Consider the following 17,901-nt stretch of genomic DNA (forward strand, 5'->3'; position numbering starts at 1 on the left):
GTCAAATTAGAATACACCTTAGTGTGGTAGCAAACTATTTAGCCAATAAAACACACAGCAATTTTCGACTTATCTTACTGGACACTACATTTTAGTCCATATATTGAAGGAAAGCCTTGGCTCAACATTAAAAAGTTTTTGAAATTTCAAAAAAGGAAATCATTGGTTCAAGTTCTCTTATGTAAAAATAAAGTAAGGCAGCATACATTAGACCATATGGTTAGGCCTTTTCCCGAACCCGCGCATAGCAGAAACTTCAATGTACTAGGCTCCCCTTTTTTTATAGGATAGAGCGATCCTCAGCTAGCTTTTGGTAGAGTTAAATCTAGCCTAAATTCTATGAAAAATGGGTTAGCTTGTAAATTGAAGTGACAAAAGCTTCACATGACAGAACATGGCCACCCTCTTTACATAAATTTTGAATAGTAGAATTTGCCCTCACTCTCACTCCTGCCCACTTTAAATTCCCCCCCTTTCAAAATCTTCATGAGAACATGTTGGCCGAGAAGTGATCATATCCGGTGGCGGTTTGGTCCATTTCTGGCAAAAACTGGCCACCATAGCTTCTAAGTCCCTCAGTGGAGATGCAAAGGATCTAAAGATATTAAACAAATGTGTTCGAAAAGCATCAGAACCTACCATCATGTCAATCCAAATTCCTTTTCCCTTCCAATATATAATGTAACCTTGTGTTTCCACTGAACACTCACCAGGTTCTCTTGTTCCTTGGACTCCATAGTACAAAGAGAGGAGATGAAGTTCTCTAAGCAGTTTGAGGGACAACTCATTCCAGAATGGAAAGATGCCTTTGTGGATTACCGGCAGCTGAAAAAGGACCTCAAAAAAATCCAACTCCTTAATTACATCAACTATACACCAGACAAGCACCAAAATAGTTCTGTACTGAAGTCCCCCTTTACATCACTAAGGAAGTACTCTTTATTTGGCTATCAACATGAAGAGCATGAACCAATTCATGTAAATCTATTTTTTTTTATAATATCCTGAACATAAGTTGATAAATATAGTGTATTATTGGCTCATTTTGTTGGTCTTCTACAGGTCCATAGGAAGGTTGCTTCATCAATTTGTAAAGAGGATATGTATGAGACACAGCTGCTAGAGAAATTTGCTGACACTGAAGCTTCAAAAGAATTTTTTGCATGTCTAGATCACCAACTCAATAAGGTCAATAAATTTTACAGGACAAAGGAGAAAGAGTTCCTAGAGAGAGGGGAGTCCTTGAAAAAACAAGTGGATATTCTCCTTGAACTCAAAGCTGCATTCATGGAAAAGGATGGTAGTAGAAGGAGCTCTTCTCAAGAGTCCACTGAGGAAGAATCTATCTCATGCACATTCTCTAGTGGTACATAACCAACCTTATCTTTTTAAATTTTGCAATGTGAGAATTCAGTATGTTCAACTTGGACCTTTATGCATGAAGGAGTTTTAAGGGAAACTGGAGAGAGGGGCTTCATTTATTGTTTTTGAATTAAGAGAACTATGCATTGCGTTATAAAATGAATATAGGATAATTGAAATGTAACCTAGTAATCTCACATTTTAAAAATTTCTCAAATGAAGCAAATATTTGGTTGAAAAATTAACCTTCCCTTACTTCCTTCCTAACATCTACTTAACTAACAAGAGGGTCATACATTAATTTTACTGCCATTCCAGTTATTCTTTGAACTAGCATATTCAATTAGATGTGGTCTTTGTTATAAGTGAATCACTAATGTATTTTTCACATTATTGTGGTCAAATAATGAAACGAACACACACAATTTCTCTACACGACCAACAAGGTGTTGGTCTAGTGGACAGTGGTAGGCAAGCTAGATTCCCGTAAGGGTGAGGACTGAGGACACAAGTTCAAACCCTAGTAAAATTATCTGTTGAAAGGGGCTGCCATAGTTTTTCGAACAGGTTTACACCAGTCAAAGACCAAAAACAAAAGGAAAAATGAATTTCGTACTTGACCAATTAACTTGAGTTTGTAGGCAACCCACCCTAGTGACAGTAATGATGAAACATAATGTAACAAACTGATGAGTTATCCATTGAATCTAATAGTCCGACACTCTTTTACTTCCTGCAGAGGAGGACTCTGTAAGGAGCAGAGAACATCAGGAGCAAATACATGGTAACTACACACATGATTTGGGGAAAAATGAAGCACCATTTTCAGATATCCCCCAATCAGATGAAGATGAGAGGTCAAAGAAGATGGAAAGAGAGGATGGTAAATTGAGGACACTGTCTGGGCACATTGCTACTTGTAAAAGGAAGAATGTGAGGATAAACATTCCTTTGACAACCCCATCTCAAACCTTATCAGCAATTAGTTACCTTGTGATGGAAGACATGCTGAACCAGTCTTCAAAGAAAGGAAATGCAGAAGGTGGTGTGCTTCACGTTAACAAAACAAAGTTACATCATGCAGAAAAGATGATTAAAGGAGGTTTAATTGAGCTCAATAAGGGCCTAGGGTATCTCAAAGATTACAGGTATAACTCCCCAAGTTTCTTTGATCACATATAAAATTATTTTTGTAGTAGTAAAATTAACAAGTGTTAATTTATGCTTATAAAAAAACAAGTGTTAAATTTAACATCAAATCTTATGTTCCCTCCATCATATTGATTTTTTAGGAATTTGAACCTGCTTGCATTTATAAAGATTTTGAAGAAGTTTGACAAGGTAAAGTGAGTTAGGAACTTCAAAATTTATGTTTAAAAGTGGTGTTCATATTAGATGTGAGATAACAAAAATATTTTTTTCCTCCTGTTTCAGGTCACTAAAAAACAAATTCTCCCCATCTATCTAAAAGTTGTTGAGAGTTCATATTTCAACAGCTCAGACAAGGTAAACAACAGATACAAATTAAAACTGTCACAAAAAATATCTTACTTCTGTCATGCCAAAATGTTTGATACATGTTGAGATTTTTTTGGCCACATGTTATCCTTACTTACACCTGAAAGTTTTGGTGACAATCTCTAGTGGCCAATAATCCTATTATTCTTGTCTGCACCACAAGATGGCCTTATAGTCATACACCTACAAATAAGATATGCTTGTCTGAATATCTCTCAGTTCTACACAAAGTTTTAACTTTGTCCAAAAAATGACAGGTGGTGAAGTTCATCGACGAAGTGGAGGAACTATTTATAAAAACTTTTTCCCAAGATGATCATAGGAAGGCCATGAAGTACCTTAAACCAAGTCAGTGCAAAGAATCAGATTCTGTATCTTTCTTCACTGGTGAGTAACTTTTAGCTTTTTATTTCGCTTTTCCATCATTATGGTAAAAGATCTTTTAGTTTGTTTGTTTTGTGACCATTACAGCCTAAAGAAAACACAATGTGGATTGTGGACCCTGTGAGCCACTAGCTTCTAATAAGAATAAAGTATCTGGTCCACTTTTTGGTTGAAAGATAGTACATGTCATGTCCCTACTGGATATCATGTTTCACTCAAATACTAAAACCTCAAAGGCTTTTATATCTACCAATAGGGGCACTAAAACATTGTATGTATGAGTTTAACTAGCACCTCCCTTGGGACAATTATAATATTTAACCCTGATTATTTCTATTTTTTTTCAAGAAGGAAATAAAAGATTGAATTTTCTGTTTATACCTCAAAGATTATCCGTATGTGATTTCCACTGATGAACAAGTATATTTTAAGGAAGCAAAGCATATATTTGGATTTTAAACACTGAACAGAGGAGACATTGGGAGAAGAGTTTACTCACTGAACAAAGTAGAAGGGGTGGGATTTGAGGAGATGAGTCTGGAGGAGACAATGCATGCAACTGATGAGAAACAACTAGAGAAGAGAAGTTTGAGATGGAAACTTACTTTGACAGGCTAACTTTATATGCTAATCTCTCTATATAGGCTAACTTTCACGACAAGCAATCCTGAGTAAATTTACCACTAAGAAGTTGGTAAATTTTGTGCAGGCAATGCACAACTTCACATGATTTCAGCAATCAGATGTTTTGCAGGATAGGCACCCACTTATGCACTGTGCAAATCCTTCAAAAATTTATGTACAATCCATTAAGTTTACCAGTAATCCCCACATGAACATGAACCGTTCTCAAAGTGGTGGAACCGGTTCCGGTCCCTCGTTATAATTTTCCGCCCAGTGATCTTAGACATCATCTTCATCACACTGTGACAATCCAAACAGACGCGAAGGTTCTTTACAATCTTGATTGTAGTTCCTGGACGGGTACTGATAAGGCCAAATGCCAAGGCAAGCTTCTCACTGTGAACTTCCAAGGAAAGTTCTTTTTGTTCCTCCCCTATGTCATGTAAAACCAAATCAGTCTTTGGGGTATAACCGTTGGCCTTGAGCCTACAATTCATCTCCTCCAGCATCAAATAGATATCTTGGCTCTTTGGGTGCCTTAAATCGCCAGCAATAAACTCGTGTATCCTGTTGTTAACTTCAATTATGCTACAACCAGGTTCCTTTTCTACTCCACTTCCCTTCATCAATGATCTAACCTTAGCCGCACCGACCCAGTTACCGGAAGCAGCATATATGTTAGAAAGAAGAACATAAGTCCCTGAACTAGCTAAATTATGGCTCAGAATAAACTCTGCAATTTCCTCTCCTAAAGAAACATTTTTATGGAGTCTACAAGCCCAAAGTAAAGTTCCCCACAGGACAGAATCAGGATCAGTTTTCATTCCCCTCACAAGGTCATAACCTTCTTCCAACCGCCCAGCCCGGCCGAGAAGATTCACCATACACCCAAAATGCTCAATCTTGGGTTCCATCCCATACCCATTCTTCATCAAATTGAAAATCTCCCACCCTTTGCTGACTAAACCAGAATGACCACAAGCTGTCAAAACGGCGACAAAGGTAACATCACTAGGTTTCACTCCCATGCCACACATCTCATCAAACAACCTCAAAGCCTCTTCACTATAACCATGAATCGCGTACCCCATGATCATCGAGTTCCAAGCCACCACATCCCTGTCAACAATATTATCGAAAACCTTGCGTGCATCATCCAAGCTCCCACATTTGCAGTACATATCCACCAAAGCAGTGCCCACCCGAACCTCAACACCGTTCTTGTGATTCCCAACGTACGAGTGGATCCACCTACCAGACTCTAGAGCACCGAGTTGGCCACAAGAAGAAAGAACAGCCAACAACGTTATTTCATCAGGTCTAACCTTCTCAGCCAGCATTTTCCTGAAAAGCAACAAACATTCATTTGGCATTCCATTCTGAGCATACCCATCAATCATCACATTCCAACAAACCACATCCCTGCTGTCCGCTTCCATTCCTTCGAACAACAACCGAGCCTCACGGAGCCTCCCGTGCTTCGCGTAGCACGTGAGCATCGCCGTCACAGAAACCAAGCTTCTCTCAGACATTTCATCAAACACCTTCTCCGCAGAAAACACATCACCCCCTCTCGCGTAAGCGCCAACCAAGCCCGTGGAAACGTAGGGGGCCGAAGCGACGGCGAACTTGATTACGTGGCAGTGAATGGCCCTGGCGGCTTGGAGGTTGCAGCCGTGGAGGACGGAGGAGAAGGTGAAGGCGTTGGGCTCGACCGGCTGAGCCAGCATTCGGGCGTAGAAGGAGAGGGCTTGGTCGGAGTGGGAGTGAGCGTGGATGATGGAAGTCCATAAGAACACGTTTGGGGTTGGGGTGCGGTTGAAGAGGGTCACGGAGTGGTGGAGGTGGCCAACGGAGGAGTAGGACCGTTGGAGCTTGAAGTTCAAGATGGGGTGGGGGTCCAGGCCGCGGCGAAGGAGAGCGGCGTGGATTTGGAGAAGGTGGTGAATGGATTTGGACCGGTCGATTAGGGCGGCAAGGCGCTCTACCTCACCTGAATTATTAGAGCCTCTTGCCGCCGCGGCCGACGCCGGTGGACCGGTTAAGGACATATCCTCTTCTTTTTGATGAACAAGTATATTGATTTTAGTAGCAGTAATGCAGATTGCATGGCAAGTTACTTTGAAAATTAACTAAATATTACAAATGAAATCAGGACTATTCACTGGATGCCTTTCAGCACTTTTGGCTGGATATGGCATAATGGCTCATGTAACTGGACTATACAAAGGGCAACAACAAAATTCAGTCTACATGGAAACTGTATACCCTGTGCTTAGGTATGTAAGCATTATATTATACCTTGTGGCTTGTATTCATTCATATTTGACATCAGCTATAGCACTAGAACAGAAAATAAGTCATGAATTGCTGTCATGTTTTTGCAGCATGTTTAGCCTCATGTTTCTACATTTATTCCTTTATGGCTGCAACATTTTCGCATGGAGAAAGACTCGTATAAACTACAGCTTTATTTTTGAGCTAGCCCCAACTAAAGGACTAAAATACAGAGATGTATTCTTGATTTGTACAATGGCGATGTCTGCTGTGGTTGGACTCATGTCTCTTCATTTGACTCTGCTGACAAAAGGGTATTCTTATGCCCAAGTTCAAGTCATTCCTGGCCTACTTTTTCTGGTAATTTTTCCTTTTACTTCAGATTTTCTCGTAAAGTTTGTTGATTTTGTACATTGCATTCACTTTAAGAAAATATATTTTCATTTTTGCACTTGTCTATTGTGTAGTACTTAGATCTGCACCAACTGATATTTAACTTTTATTTACTACATGTGCAGACCTTCTTACTAATACTAGTGTGCCCCTTCAACATTGTATACCGGTCAAGCCGTTACCACTTCCTCTGTGTGATAAGGAACATAATTTTTTCACCCCTTTACAAGGTACAATGTTCTTCCACTATCATTATTGTACCTTGTAATTTAATTAGGCACAAAACTCAATCCCACTAATTCACCTACATCTCTCTTACTGAATTTTCTATTGCTCTCTAGGTTGTCATGCTGGACTTTTTTATGGCTGATCAACTTTGTAGTCAGGTAGGGTTTACATGTGAAGTCAATTAAAGAAAAATAATACTTTTGTTGGTAATATTGCAGAAAAATCTACTAGATTGCCTTTTAAGCAAAATTTAACAATTACAATCCTAATTATATAATTTCTATATAGGTGCCTATGCTCAGGAACCTAGAGTTTGTGGCGTGTTACTATATAACTGGGAGCTACAAGACTCAAGACTATGGCTACTGCATGAGGGTAAAACAGTACAGGAATCTTGCTTATGCAGTGTCTTTTCTGCCCTATTATTGGAGGGCAATGCAGGTAAAGTTGTGAAATTCGATTTTTTTCTCCTATTTCTCATTGTGCAAGCATATTCTCAAATTCACTGATTTAGAAATGGGGGAAACTTATATCCCTTAATTATTTTTCTAGTGTGCTAGGAGATGGTTTGATGAAGGGGAGACAAGCCACCTTGTTAATCTAGGCAAATATGTATCAGCTATGTTAGCGGCAGGTGCTAAACTGGCTTACCAAAAGGATCAGAGTGTTGGATGGCTGTGTATTTTTGTGGTCATTTCAAGTGCAGCAACTGTGTACCAATTGTATTGGGACTTTGTAAAGGATTGGGGTTTGTTCCAAATGAACTCCAAGAATCCTGGGCTAAGGAACGAATTAATGCTTCGCACAAAAGCCATTTACTACTTCTCCATGGTATATAAATCAGGCCCTTTTCTCTCCATAAAAAGTGTGAGCCCTTGGATTAAAATTGGCACCCAAATGCTAGAATGTATCAGAATTAGTGTACTTATTATCATAGTCCAAGTAAAGGCAAATTGGACAATCAATGTCAGGAATAAAAATATTCTCAAAATGAATTATGATAAGGCCATTAAAATGAGGCTCCTAATCTATTTCAAAGAAATAAACATAAGGGCAATTATAGTTTTTCAAATGTTAAGCAAACATTATAGTAGAAAATTAGGGTTTCTTTTCAGATTATGAATATGGAAACTCCACTCTTGAAGATATCTTTTATATGGGAAACTTTGGCAAATTATGCAGGGATTAAATTTTACTCTGAGACTTGCTTGGTTGCAAACTGTCCTCCACTCAAGTTTTGAAGATGTTGATTATAGAGTCACAAGCTTATTTCTAGCAGCACTCGAAGTTATTAGACGAGGACTATGGAATTTCTTCAGGTAAGAGGGTTAACTTCCTTTCTTTTTCACTTCTAAGACTATCAATGCATATTTTGTCTGAACTACTACGGGTATACAGTAATTAAAGTTTACTTGTATGATGCATCCCTTCAACTGTTACATTAAATTAAATTAAATTTTATTGGTCTAGATTGGAGAATGAGCATCTAAATAATGCTGGCAAGTTTAGAGCAGTAAAGACAGTACCACTTCCTTTTCATGAAGTGGATGAGGGAGACTAATGCCCATTGACATATTTTTGATTGATTTAGAAGATGCATCCACACAAATACTTCAAGGAGCAGAATAGTTATCCTCAGTCAAGTCGATGAACATGGATCCACTTGATTAATCTTTTCAGTGGATTATAGGGAAAATCATCCTCATTTGTATCCACAATTTTTTATGAATAATAAATAAAAATCAAATGAAAGGTTCTATTGCACTAAATAATAATATCATAGTATTACCTTGTTATGTATTTTATATTCCAGGTTTTTTTTTTTAATATTCCAACACAGGGGGGCCTAAATCTAAAGCTTACCTAGCTTTAAGCTTGATACAAGTGTGGCCTTTAGAAAAAGAAAAAAAAAAAAAAGAGGGGCAGGACTGATTATCTTGCAATGTCAAGAAGATAGATTAGAGAGTGGAGTATAGGCGAAATGGAATACTGTGTACCTAAAGATGAATGTTTAGTGGAAAAGGTTGATTTCTGGTAAATAATTTCTGCAAAATGCGGTGGTTAATGCCTAATCTGTGTAGATCTTCTCAAAGGTGGAGCAGGAGAGGGGGAGACTGAATTTGGGAATCATTCTGTTTTCTAAGAGATTACTGATGTCTGCACTGAAAAGTATCATCATATGCAGCAGGGTGCAGAGAGATATCATGAGATGTGGATAAATCCAAATAGGAACTATCAAGTGATGTTGACGATCTGTACTAAGGAAGAATAGATTCATGGTACTATACATCTCTTGAAATTAAAAATTCTCAATTGCAGGGATAAAGTAGCACAAAAGTCTCATGGCTTGCTGGTATCACATACATGCACACCTTGCTCTCTAATCAAACTTTGCTCGACGAGCATAGAGTGTAGATGCAAAGCATAGACATCCAAACACTCTCAGATCATGAAAATAAGGTACTACTCCATACAAAAACTCAATGGGGGACTTATTTTGCAATTACGAAGAAGGTGCCCTATATATAAAAAATATAGCATGCAGAACAACACAGGACCAGTAAACTTCAGGAAAATTAGATTACATAACAATGCTCTGCCTACATTTAAAACATGTTGATGTTTCTTCTCCACTCTCCCATTTTACTTATGGAGATTAAACCCAAAGGTTTTGATCTGAGATCACTTGCATTGAGTAGAGTTGAGACAGCAAAAGTTCTGGTCCATTATCAGTTCATATCTTTTCACCATTGCGTCAATTTTTTTTCAACCAAAGCAACAAAACATTGAAAGCTATCCTAAACTCCAGATTTAAATTTCATGAAGATAAACTATAAAAAATGACTATAATCATACAAAATAGAGAAAAAGTATTTGTGTACATGTATTGAAGGGGATGGAAAAGAACCCCATATGTTACAATGTAACTATTCAAAAGTTTTGGAGGCTCTACTGGTGCTAACAGAGAAGGGTAATTTCTTTTGTTATGCCGAGTGGAAAATGTCACACACTACAACTTTAATTACATTGATGAAGGTATGAGTCTTAGACAAAGTAAGTCTATCATGTGAAAGATTCCAAGCATGAAAGCAACAAAGCACCATGAGGAATAACAGTTGTCAGACTCACATTGGCTGCAATAACGTCTTTCTGTAAAGCACCTACCAAATGATAGAGCCCCTCAACTTGCTTATCCGAACCAATCATCCTCAGAGATTTCTACTACTGCAAGATGTAACCAGAATAGGTAGATTGAACCAAACATGACAGGTCTGAATACAACTTTGATATGGAGATTAGGTTCAATGCAAAATTTGGTAAGTGCAGAAAACTATTAAGGTATAAAGTGGGACAAAAGTTGATTGTCCGAGCACACTTTTAGTGATAAAACTCCCATTTGGTAACTTAATATTTCCAGGCTTGATCTTAATATAAGATTTAAACCACAAAAGGGAAAAGAGTATATGGTCAGTTGCACTGGAATCTAATATAAGTAGTTGAAAACTTTACAGATTTGAAGTCCTCCAATAACACCTTCAGTTCTGTAAAGAACTCCGTAACTGAAAATGCACCTTGTCTCAGACCATATAGGTGTGTACCGGTCCAATGTTAAATACAGTGGTGGTTTACCCGCTTTCCTGTTGGTCAGCTGCCTCTCAACCGCTTCAAGGAACTTTCTCTCAAATTGGATAACATAAATTTAATACACGAATCATATCACCATGTGAAAATCATTCCTTCAATTATCTCCACACATCAACAACATTCTCCCATAGGCAATACTTTGAGCATTTGAGGTGGACAACGAAATTCATTAACCAACAATACCTTGATAATATCATTCCAGGAAGATGGGCAATTATCGCAACTACTGAGAACTTAAAGAGAAAAGGAAGATGTCCTACCGGAAAAACACCAGAAAATACATCAGCTTTTCAATTAACTCATCAACTGGTAAGGCAGTAATTGCTTCATCCTTGTTTTGGCCCAATATATTATATGATGGGTACATGTTGGTTACCATTCCCAGAGGGTGTCTTGATTCTTTTGCTATTGCTAGTTGGTACCTAGAAGAAATAGGAACACAAAAACATAATTCAGAAATAAATCAAATTAGAGAAACAATCCTATTCATGCTTTCAAATCTCTGAATAATTTCAATTTTTTCATTCATAGGTTTGACTACAAGCACATGTCAGTAACATGTAATATAACTTGTACTTGCTCCCACCACACCAAAGATAGAGCATAATAAACATGTACCCGGTAGGCTACTGCAAGAGACTGTAATCCCCGTTCTGCAAACTTATCAATGACAGCATGAACTCTCTATATGAATTTCAATAACCGACTATACAATGTCGGTAAACATTTTTAATTATTTACATACTTCTAGATAGTTTCTAGACTTTACAAGAGATTTTAATGTCTAGATTTTTCTAACCCTATATGATGGTGTCATATAGAAATTTCTAGAAATTTGCAGCAATTTTAACAAAACTTATTACGTGCGAGATTCAAATCTAATTGAAATAAAAATTATGAATCACTTTCATTGTCATGTGGGAACATTAAACACGACTACACAAGGAATGAGTTGGCTCATCAAGATACATTTTACTGTCTATGTAAGTTAGACCAGTCCGTTTGCCAGTTGGATTGAAATGAAGGGAAGGAAGTATTAGTAAGCCTCTTGAATACCAGGCCTTGCCTAATTTTTCAGACATAATCAAATACAAAATATTTAAGATGAAACTGGATATGATTGACTAAGTAGTTCTGTACATAATTCTAACAATATGTGTTTTCTTTGAGCATGTTTTCAATTAGCATTTGCAAGCAAGGAAAAGAGAAATATTATCACCAGTGAGTATACATGTTTTGGATCGCCTAGCATCCTATAATAGCAGCATCCGTAGCATCTTGGTGTTCTACTCTAGAAGCCTGAGCAGCCATGAAAACAACAGTATCATGTAGGAATACCACAGAGAAAATTAGGAATCAACAACACACAACTGACTATTACCATCTACTTACCTCAAAAGATTCTTCTCAAATGTTAGTTTATTCAAAATCAAAGTTCCAAGAATTCAGCATACTATGTTTCTTAAGTAATGTGTATTCACTATTTTCAACTTAAATCTCATAAACCTTAGACACAATAAAAATTCAGCTAATCACTGAAGAGCCAAGAACAAAGACTCGATTCAGAACACAAACTAGCTAGAGTGAAAAAAAAAATTGTTTGAACAAAAAATGGAATTGAAAATCAGAGAAGAAAGGTGAGGACATGGTGAATGGTATTTTCCCTACCAATCAGCCTGAAGAGACGATTGATTTTGAGAGTGAATGAAATACAGAATAGGGGTTTGTGGAAGGAAGATTTTGGAGGCCGTAAAGTGAATACAAACCGCCGCAAAATGTATTTTACTAGTGGCAGCTAACTAAATGCGCCGCAAGTATATATAGTGGTGATTTTGTCAGAACCACAACAATTAACCGCTGCCAGTCACCAATTTTCTTGTAGTTAGCTTGCAGATATTTCAACTAAGTATTCCCGAAGACAAGATTTGAGATGATGAAGCTTGGAGTCTCTATGTAAAATCTCAAGGAGAAGGGATAGTACTGAGTCTTTCCTTATGTTATGTAAGACTATTAGGAAGTTTTTTGATGTATGAAATGATGCAATGTAGAACATGATTACATGAGTAAATAGGTTGCTTGTTTCAATAGTTATTTTTTTGTGTTAAATTAGTCTTGCAATCCCGTCAAATGTGGTAAAGGCCAAAGTTATGCCCAAGAGTGCGGCTCCTATGAATCATAACTTAAGCTAAATGTCTTTCAATTAATGAAAAAAAAGCTGCTACTATTCAACCCAACAAAAAACAGTACATTGTCTTCACAAAATAAGGATCATTTGCAAAGAAAAATAGATTACAAATAAATATCTCAACTACCTATATGAAGGAACGGTTGAGGCAACAAAAAGAATAACTTAGACAGCATTCAAAGGTAAACCATAAGTCTAACAATTCTACATTGTGCTTCACACTTTCTGATTATTATTTCAATAATTCAAAATTATCTTTAATATTTCTGATCCAAGATCACAACACAGAGAAAGAACGAAAGAAAAAATCAATAATAAATGGGCAAAATATTTCATTACAAATTTTCATACTTATGAAATGGTTTTATAATCTTGTAAACAAAATAACCACTTGAGTGAATCCATGGTCCTCAGGTCAGACAGCTATAGCTTCGGCTGCAAGTTTCAAGCAACTGATAACAAAATGGCAATAGCAAGTCCCATAGTTGCCAGCATCTTTCTCCCTTGCCTTTGGAATGATGGTGCACCATTCTGTAAAGCAAAAAACAAGATCGTCAGATTTGGTAAAGACTGTCCAGGACTAAGTACTCGTTTGGATGCAAACCAAAGAGCACTTATTTGAGTATATTTAGTGCTAATAAATAAGTTCCAAGAAGCTCCAATAAGCCGGTATCCAAACCGGTTCAAAGTCTTACTACACAAAAATTTGAAGTGGTGAAAGATATTAATTACCTCATTGGGACTTGGTGCTGGTGATGGTGTCTCTTCTGAATCTGCTGTAGGAGCATCATCAGTGAGTGGCGCTGGGGGACTTCTGTGAACAAAGGATGTTGGTTCTGGAGCTAGAGACAGTGGGTGATGTTTCTTGTGCTTGTGCTGCTTGTGTTTTCTTCTCTTGTGCTTATGTGGAGGTGGCTCTGGCGTGTCATCTTCGGGTGATGGAGCCGGTGACGGTGTCTCTGTTAAAGGCGACGGTGCAGGTGATGGTGAGTAACTTAGTGGTGAAGGAACAGGTGATGCTATTGGTGCTTTCTTTTTGTGTTTAGGTGCTGGTGCAGGTGTTGGTGTTTCTTTGGCTGGTGCTGGTGCTTTTGGCGCTTCAGCAGGTGTTGGGGATACCTTTGGAGGTGGCAATAGTGGTGTTGCAGCTGGTGGTGATGGCAATGGTGGTGGAGATACAGGTGGTGCTAGTGGCAATGGTGGGGGAGCAACTGGTGCTTTTTTGTGGGGTACTGGTGGTGGTTTTGGAGCTGGGGGTTTCGGGCTTCGCGCCGGTGTAACCTTGGGAACAGGTAATTTTGCAGGAGCAAGTTTTGGGGGAACTGGAATTGGTGATTTCAGTGGAGCGGATTTTGGTGGCAGAACCTTGGGAGTTGGTAGTTTCACAGGAGCAGATGTTGGAGTTGCAACTTTAGGAACAAGTGGTTTCAGAGGAGCAGATGCTGGAGTTGTAGCTTTAGGAACTGGTAATTTTGCAGGGGAAGATGTTGGAGTTGTAGCTTTAGGAACTGGTGATTTCACAGGAGCAGATGTTGGAGAGGTAACTTTGGGAACTGGTGATTTCACAGGAGCTGAGGTTGGACTAGTAACTTTTGGAACTGGTGATTTCACTGGAGAAGATGTTGGAGTTGTAGCTTTAGGTACTGGTGATTTCACAGGAGCAGATGTTGGAGTTGTAACTTTAGGACCTGGTGGTTTTAATGGAGAAGCAACTTTAGGAACTGGTGTTTTCACTGGAGCAGATGTTGGAGATGTAGCTTTGGGAACTGGTTGTTTTATTGGAGAAGATGTTGGAGAAGTAACTTTGGGAACATAAGATGTTGGAGAAGTTGCTTTAGGTACTGGTGATTTCACTGGAGAAGATATTAGTGGTTTACTAGAAGTGGGAGAGGTTGCTACTGGCGGTTTCCATGAGGTAATGGGAGCTGCTGCCACAGTAGGTGGTTTTTTGGCTACTGAAGGTGAAGTAGCTGTTGGCAATTTGGAAGGTGAAGAAGGGTTTGTAGTTGGCAATTTAGAGGGTGCAGCTGGGGTTGTAGTTGGCTGTTTGCTAGAAACTGGGGAGGTTGCTACTGGTGGTTTCCTTGTTGTAGCAGGGGTTGCTGCCACCACAACTGGTGGTTGTTTGGCTACTGAAGGTGAAGTTGCAGTTGGCAATTTGGAGGGTTCAGCTGGGGTTGAAGTTGCCAAATTTGATGGTGCACCTGCAGGGGATTGAGCATTGATTGAATTTGAAGCTAATGGATAGCAGAGGATTGCTAGTGCCAATGGCCAGAACATTGAAGCCATTGCAGGTTGTGATATGGTAGGGAGAGTTCATTAGCTGATTATTTATGGGCTCTGGTTTATGCATTGTAATAAAGCTTAGAAGGTTGAGAAGTAGTGTGTAGATGTAGATGATGTGGTGCAAGAGGAGATGTCTTTCTTGTGACTGCAACAGAGAATATTAACTATGGCAAGGGATATTAGAAATCACAACTCTTTCTCTTTGGACTTAACTTTCACACCCATGGTTTTCTTGTAAATGAGAGCAAAATTTTACCTATTATATCTACATGTGACCTTTATGTTAGTACAAGGTCATCATGCATCTTAGGTAATTGACTATGACTTGTCTTGGAAAATCGAATGTCTTCTTAAAACTATCATAACTCACGTTTCAAGATTTATTTATAAAACCTTAATCAAAACATACTTATAGTTATTTGCTATTTCAAACACACATCCTGTGGAAGAACCTTTTGCATTCTGTTAAATAAGAGAAATTGGAGGGAATGTAAGAGGGAGGGGCTAGCCAAGGTTCCTCTTATTGATTCTTTTTCCTTTTTCATTGCTTCACAGCTTATACAGTTGTTGCATTACATTTGAGTACTCAATGAGGCCAACATCTTAACGTTCATATTTAGAACGAATTGTGAATAGGGGCAAGTGGCTTATCTTTTTCTTGACAATTTCTCCTCCATTTTGGAAAAGCCTTCAAAATGAAAATGGTTCATGCGCACTCATCAAGGTGTACACACCCAAGGTAAATAATTAGAGATAATAACTATAATCTGATTAAGAGGTGAGAAATAAAAAGAAATGAATGGTTTTAACTTTTAACCAATAGTAACGTTGTTAGAATGCTTGTTGGGTTTTTACTTCCTACAATTTGTATATCAATGTAGTTTGTTTCAGAGTGAAATGTTGAACCATTTACTAGATGTTTTGCACTATGATTATCACTGTTCAAAATACCACTGTGGGGACTCAACGCATCCCTTCCCTCAATTGACTTTATTTACCAAATTATTCTCTTGATTGGGTTTAGAGTTTATTTAGCAACATAGCAACATAAAACTTTACCCAAGAGGGGTAGCTCAGTTGCAACGCATGTTGAGTGTGTTATAAGAGCTATCTGGTTCGATCCCCACACAATACACTATGGGAGAGGGATAAGGAGTCTTAATTATGACTAAATCTTGAATCTAGCAGCTTCAGAAGGGATGAAGAATGTGAACATAAAAAATTGAGACCTAGCCCCATCTCCATCGGGTTTAGCGAAACCTGAGGGGAACTCAAATAATTTTTTTAATTTAATCTTATACATCTATGTAGAAAAAAATTATTTTAAAAAAATTATAAAATATATGTCAAGGTTCTTGACATATGAGAAAATTAATAATTAACTCCTATTTTTAGCAAAAAAAATATGAGTTAAACATAATTATTTAACTACAATTATAATTCAACATATTTAATTATCAGAGTGGAGCAGGTTCAGGTCTGGTTCGAAGAATGATATTTGCACCCCAAATTTATCCTCGTTCCTACCTTCTTATGTATGTGTTCGGGTTTAATTTTCCCAAAATTTAATGAAAGTTTGTTTTCCTTATCATAGTCGAGGTTAAAAATGAGATAAATACAAATTCATATTTCATTATCACGCCTCTGTGCATCCCTATAAAACTTGGATAATTCCTAATGATGAATAAATTTATCGTCCTATTTTTTAGATGTGGTTCAACAAACATTAGTAGATAAATATTGGCAAAGACTAGGGTGTGGTCCCTTTCTTTCTACTAGATGAAGAAATTTAGAAATATTCTTAAAATTAGTGGTTAGGATCGAATTAGTGTTTAAAGGGTATAATTATAACACCACCATGACCCATTTCGGCCCACGACACCATAACCACCGCCAACACCAGATCTTCTCCCTCCCTCTGTTGCATTCTCATATTTGAGTTTTTTGTTGGGTTTCTTTGGGATTGGAGGGAGGATTGAGGAAGAAGATGATGAAGAAGGAGGAGATGGAAAGAAATCAAGAAGGAGATGGCCGAGCCCTAGGTTTTTACGACATCAACGCGACGTGGCAAGGTGGCACATGGAGTGGTGTAGTGGTTGCAATAATCCTCAAATTGGTCCCTGTCTTTGTGTCACCAGCTGACATAGGTCCCTCGCCGGAAAAATTATTGAAAAAACTCATCTTCTTTGTAAATTGTTTGGAGCAGGTCTCCGTAGCCCGAAGCTCCGGCGAATGATGATTTGGCATGCTTACTTGTATATTAAGATCTTATATAGGCTTAGTAAGTTCAAGTTTCTTTTCTGTAATAGAGATTCTTGTGATTATGGGGATTTGTAGGATCTTAAACATTACAAATTCAAAACCAGGATTGTGTTAATTTGGGAGAATTTGTTTTTGTTAATTAAATTATGGTTAGTTTTGTTAATTGTCCTCAAATTAAAAAAAAGAAATTAGTTAATTAGATTAATAAAACTGACATGTAATTTATTTTTAATTTATTTTAAAATCCAAGTCAGCTAAGTAGTCTTAGTAAACGATCCAAATCATCACTTGTCGGAGCTTCGATCTCCGACGAGGATCAACTCCAAACAATTTACAAAGAAGATGAGTTTTTTAAATAATTTTTACGGCGAGAGACCTAAGTCAGGCGGCGACACAAAGACATGGACCAATTTGAGGATTAACCTTCATTTTAATGTATAAAAGTGAATTGATGTATAAGCTTATACAATACAATATTAGCACCAAACAATATATAATTGCATAATGTATTGTATAAGTTTATATACTATAACTAGCGTTTTTACCTCGTGTGTTGCACAACGAATATTGTTCTTTGAATAAGCAAAGAACATTGAGTGTACCAATCTTGGTCAAGTTCAATAGTTATCATTTTCTGCTTTGTACCATCTTTCTCAAACTCTTATTCTCCACTTGCTCCAGTGAGAATTCTAATTACATCTGGTCAAAGACAAATAAAAATGTAAGGAAAAAATTAA

At 37.7% G+C, this 17,901-nt stretch overlaps 3 protein-coding genes across 8 annotated transcripts; 1 reads left to right on the forward strand and 2 right to left on the reverse strand.

Annotated features, from left to right (window-relative positions):
- The first annotated feature begins 147 nt into the window (after positions 1-147).
- Positions 148-12,522, forward strand: LOC130711757 (phosphate transporter PHO1 homolog 1-like). 6 transcript variants are annotated; one of them, XR_009010766.1, is made up of 16 exons: positions 148-978; positions 1,063-1,366; positions 2,102-2,510; positions 2,655-2,703; positions 2,797-2,868; positions 3,138-3,267; positions 6,044-6,167; positions 6,276-6,525; positions 6,684-6,788; positions 6,900-6,944; positions 7,075-7,227; positions 7,339-7,617; positions 7,969-8,105; positions 9,106-9,246; positions 10,634-10,740; positions 10,963-12,522. XR_009010766.1 is itself a non-coding variant. In XM_057561482.1 (15 exons), exons 1-14 carry the CDS (start codon positions 754-756, stop codon positions 9,212-9,214), a joined length of 2,391 nt encoding a protein of 796 aa, XP_057417465.1. In that variant the 5' UTR covers positions 148-753; the 3' UTR covers positions 9,215-9,246; positions 10,634-12,522. The 6 variants fall into 6 exon arrangements, 4 of the variants coding, with proteins under 4 accessions (XP_057417465.1, XP_057417467.1, XP_057417464.1 ...); XR_009010765.1 differs by having other exon boundaries at positions 9,106-10,740; XM_057561482.1 differs by having other exon boundaries at positions 10,634-12,522.
- Positions 3,697-6,062, reverse strand: LOC130711758 (pentatricopeptide repeat-containing protein ELI1, chloroplastic). Its single transcript, XM_057561486.1, has one exon. It carries the CDS (start codon positions 5,937-5,939, stop codon positions 4,080-4,082), a length of 1,860 nt encoding a protein of 619 aa, XP_057417469.1. The 5' UTR covers positions 5,940-6,062; the 3' UTR covers positions 3,697-4,079.
- Positions 12,523-12,825: 303 nt separating the features above from the next.
- LOC130711759 (proline-rich extensin-like protein EPR1) lies at positions 12,826-14,929 on the reverse strand. Its single transcript, XM_057561487.1, has 2 exons — positions 13,349-14,929; positions 12,826-13,147 (listed from the first exon to the last, which is right to left on the reverse strand). The coding sequence occupies exons 1-2, from the start codon at positions 14,903-14,905 to the stop codon at positions 13,061-13,063; spliced, it is 1,644 nt and encodes a 547-aa protein (XP_057417470.1). The 5' UTR covers positions 14,906-14,929; the 3' UTR covers positions 12,826-13,060.
- Positions 14,930-17,901: the final 2,972 nt, after the last annotated feature.

The sequence above is a fragment of the Lotus japonicus genome, chromosome 4, assembly GCF_012489685.1.
Source record: "Lotus japonicus ecotype B-129 chromosome 4, LjGifu_v1.2".
NCBI lineage: Eukaryota > Viridiplantae > Streptophyta > Magnoliopsida > Fabales > Fabaceae > Lotus > Lotus japonicus.

Bases quoted from the DNA above. Each gene is read 5' to 3' on its own strand.
- LOC130711759 (XM_057561487.1), bottom strand. From the start codon at position 14,905: ATGGCTTCAATGTTCTGGCCATTGGCACTAGCAATCCTCTGCTATCCA. The intron at 13,148-13,348 runs GTAATTAATATC...TTTGCTTTACAG, and splicing joins CAGCACCAAGTCCCAATGAG to AATGGTGCACCATCATTCCA.
- LOC130711757 (XM_057561481.1), top strand. From the start codon at position 754: ATGAAGTTCTCTAAGCAGTTTGAGGGACAACTCATTCCAGAATGGAAA. The intron at 6,168-6,275 runs GTATGTAAGCAT...ATGTTTTTGCAG, and splicing joins ACTGTATACCCTGTGCTTAG to CATGTTTAGCCTCATGTTTC. The intron at 6,789-6,899 runs GTACAATGTTCT...ATTGCTCTCTAG, and splicing joins TTTTTTCACCCCTTTACAAG to GTTGTCATGCTGGACTTTTT.
- LOC130711758 (XM_057561486.1), bottom strand. From the start codon at position 5,939: ATGTCCTTAACCGGTCCACCGGCGTCGGCCGCGGCGGCAAGAGGCTCT.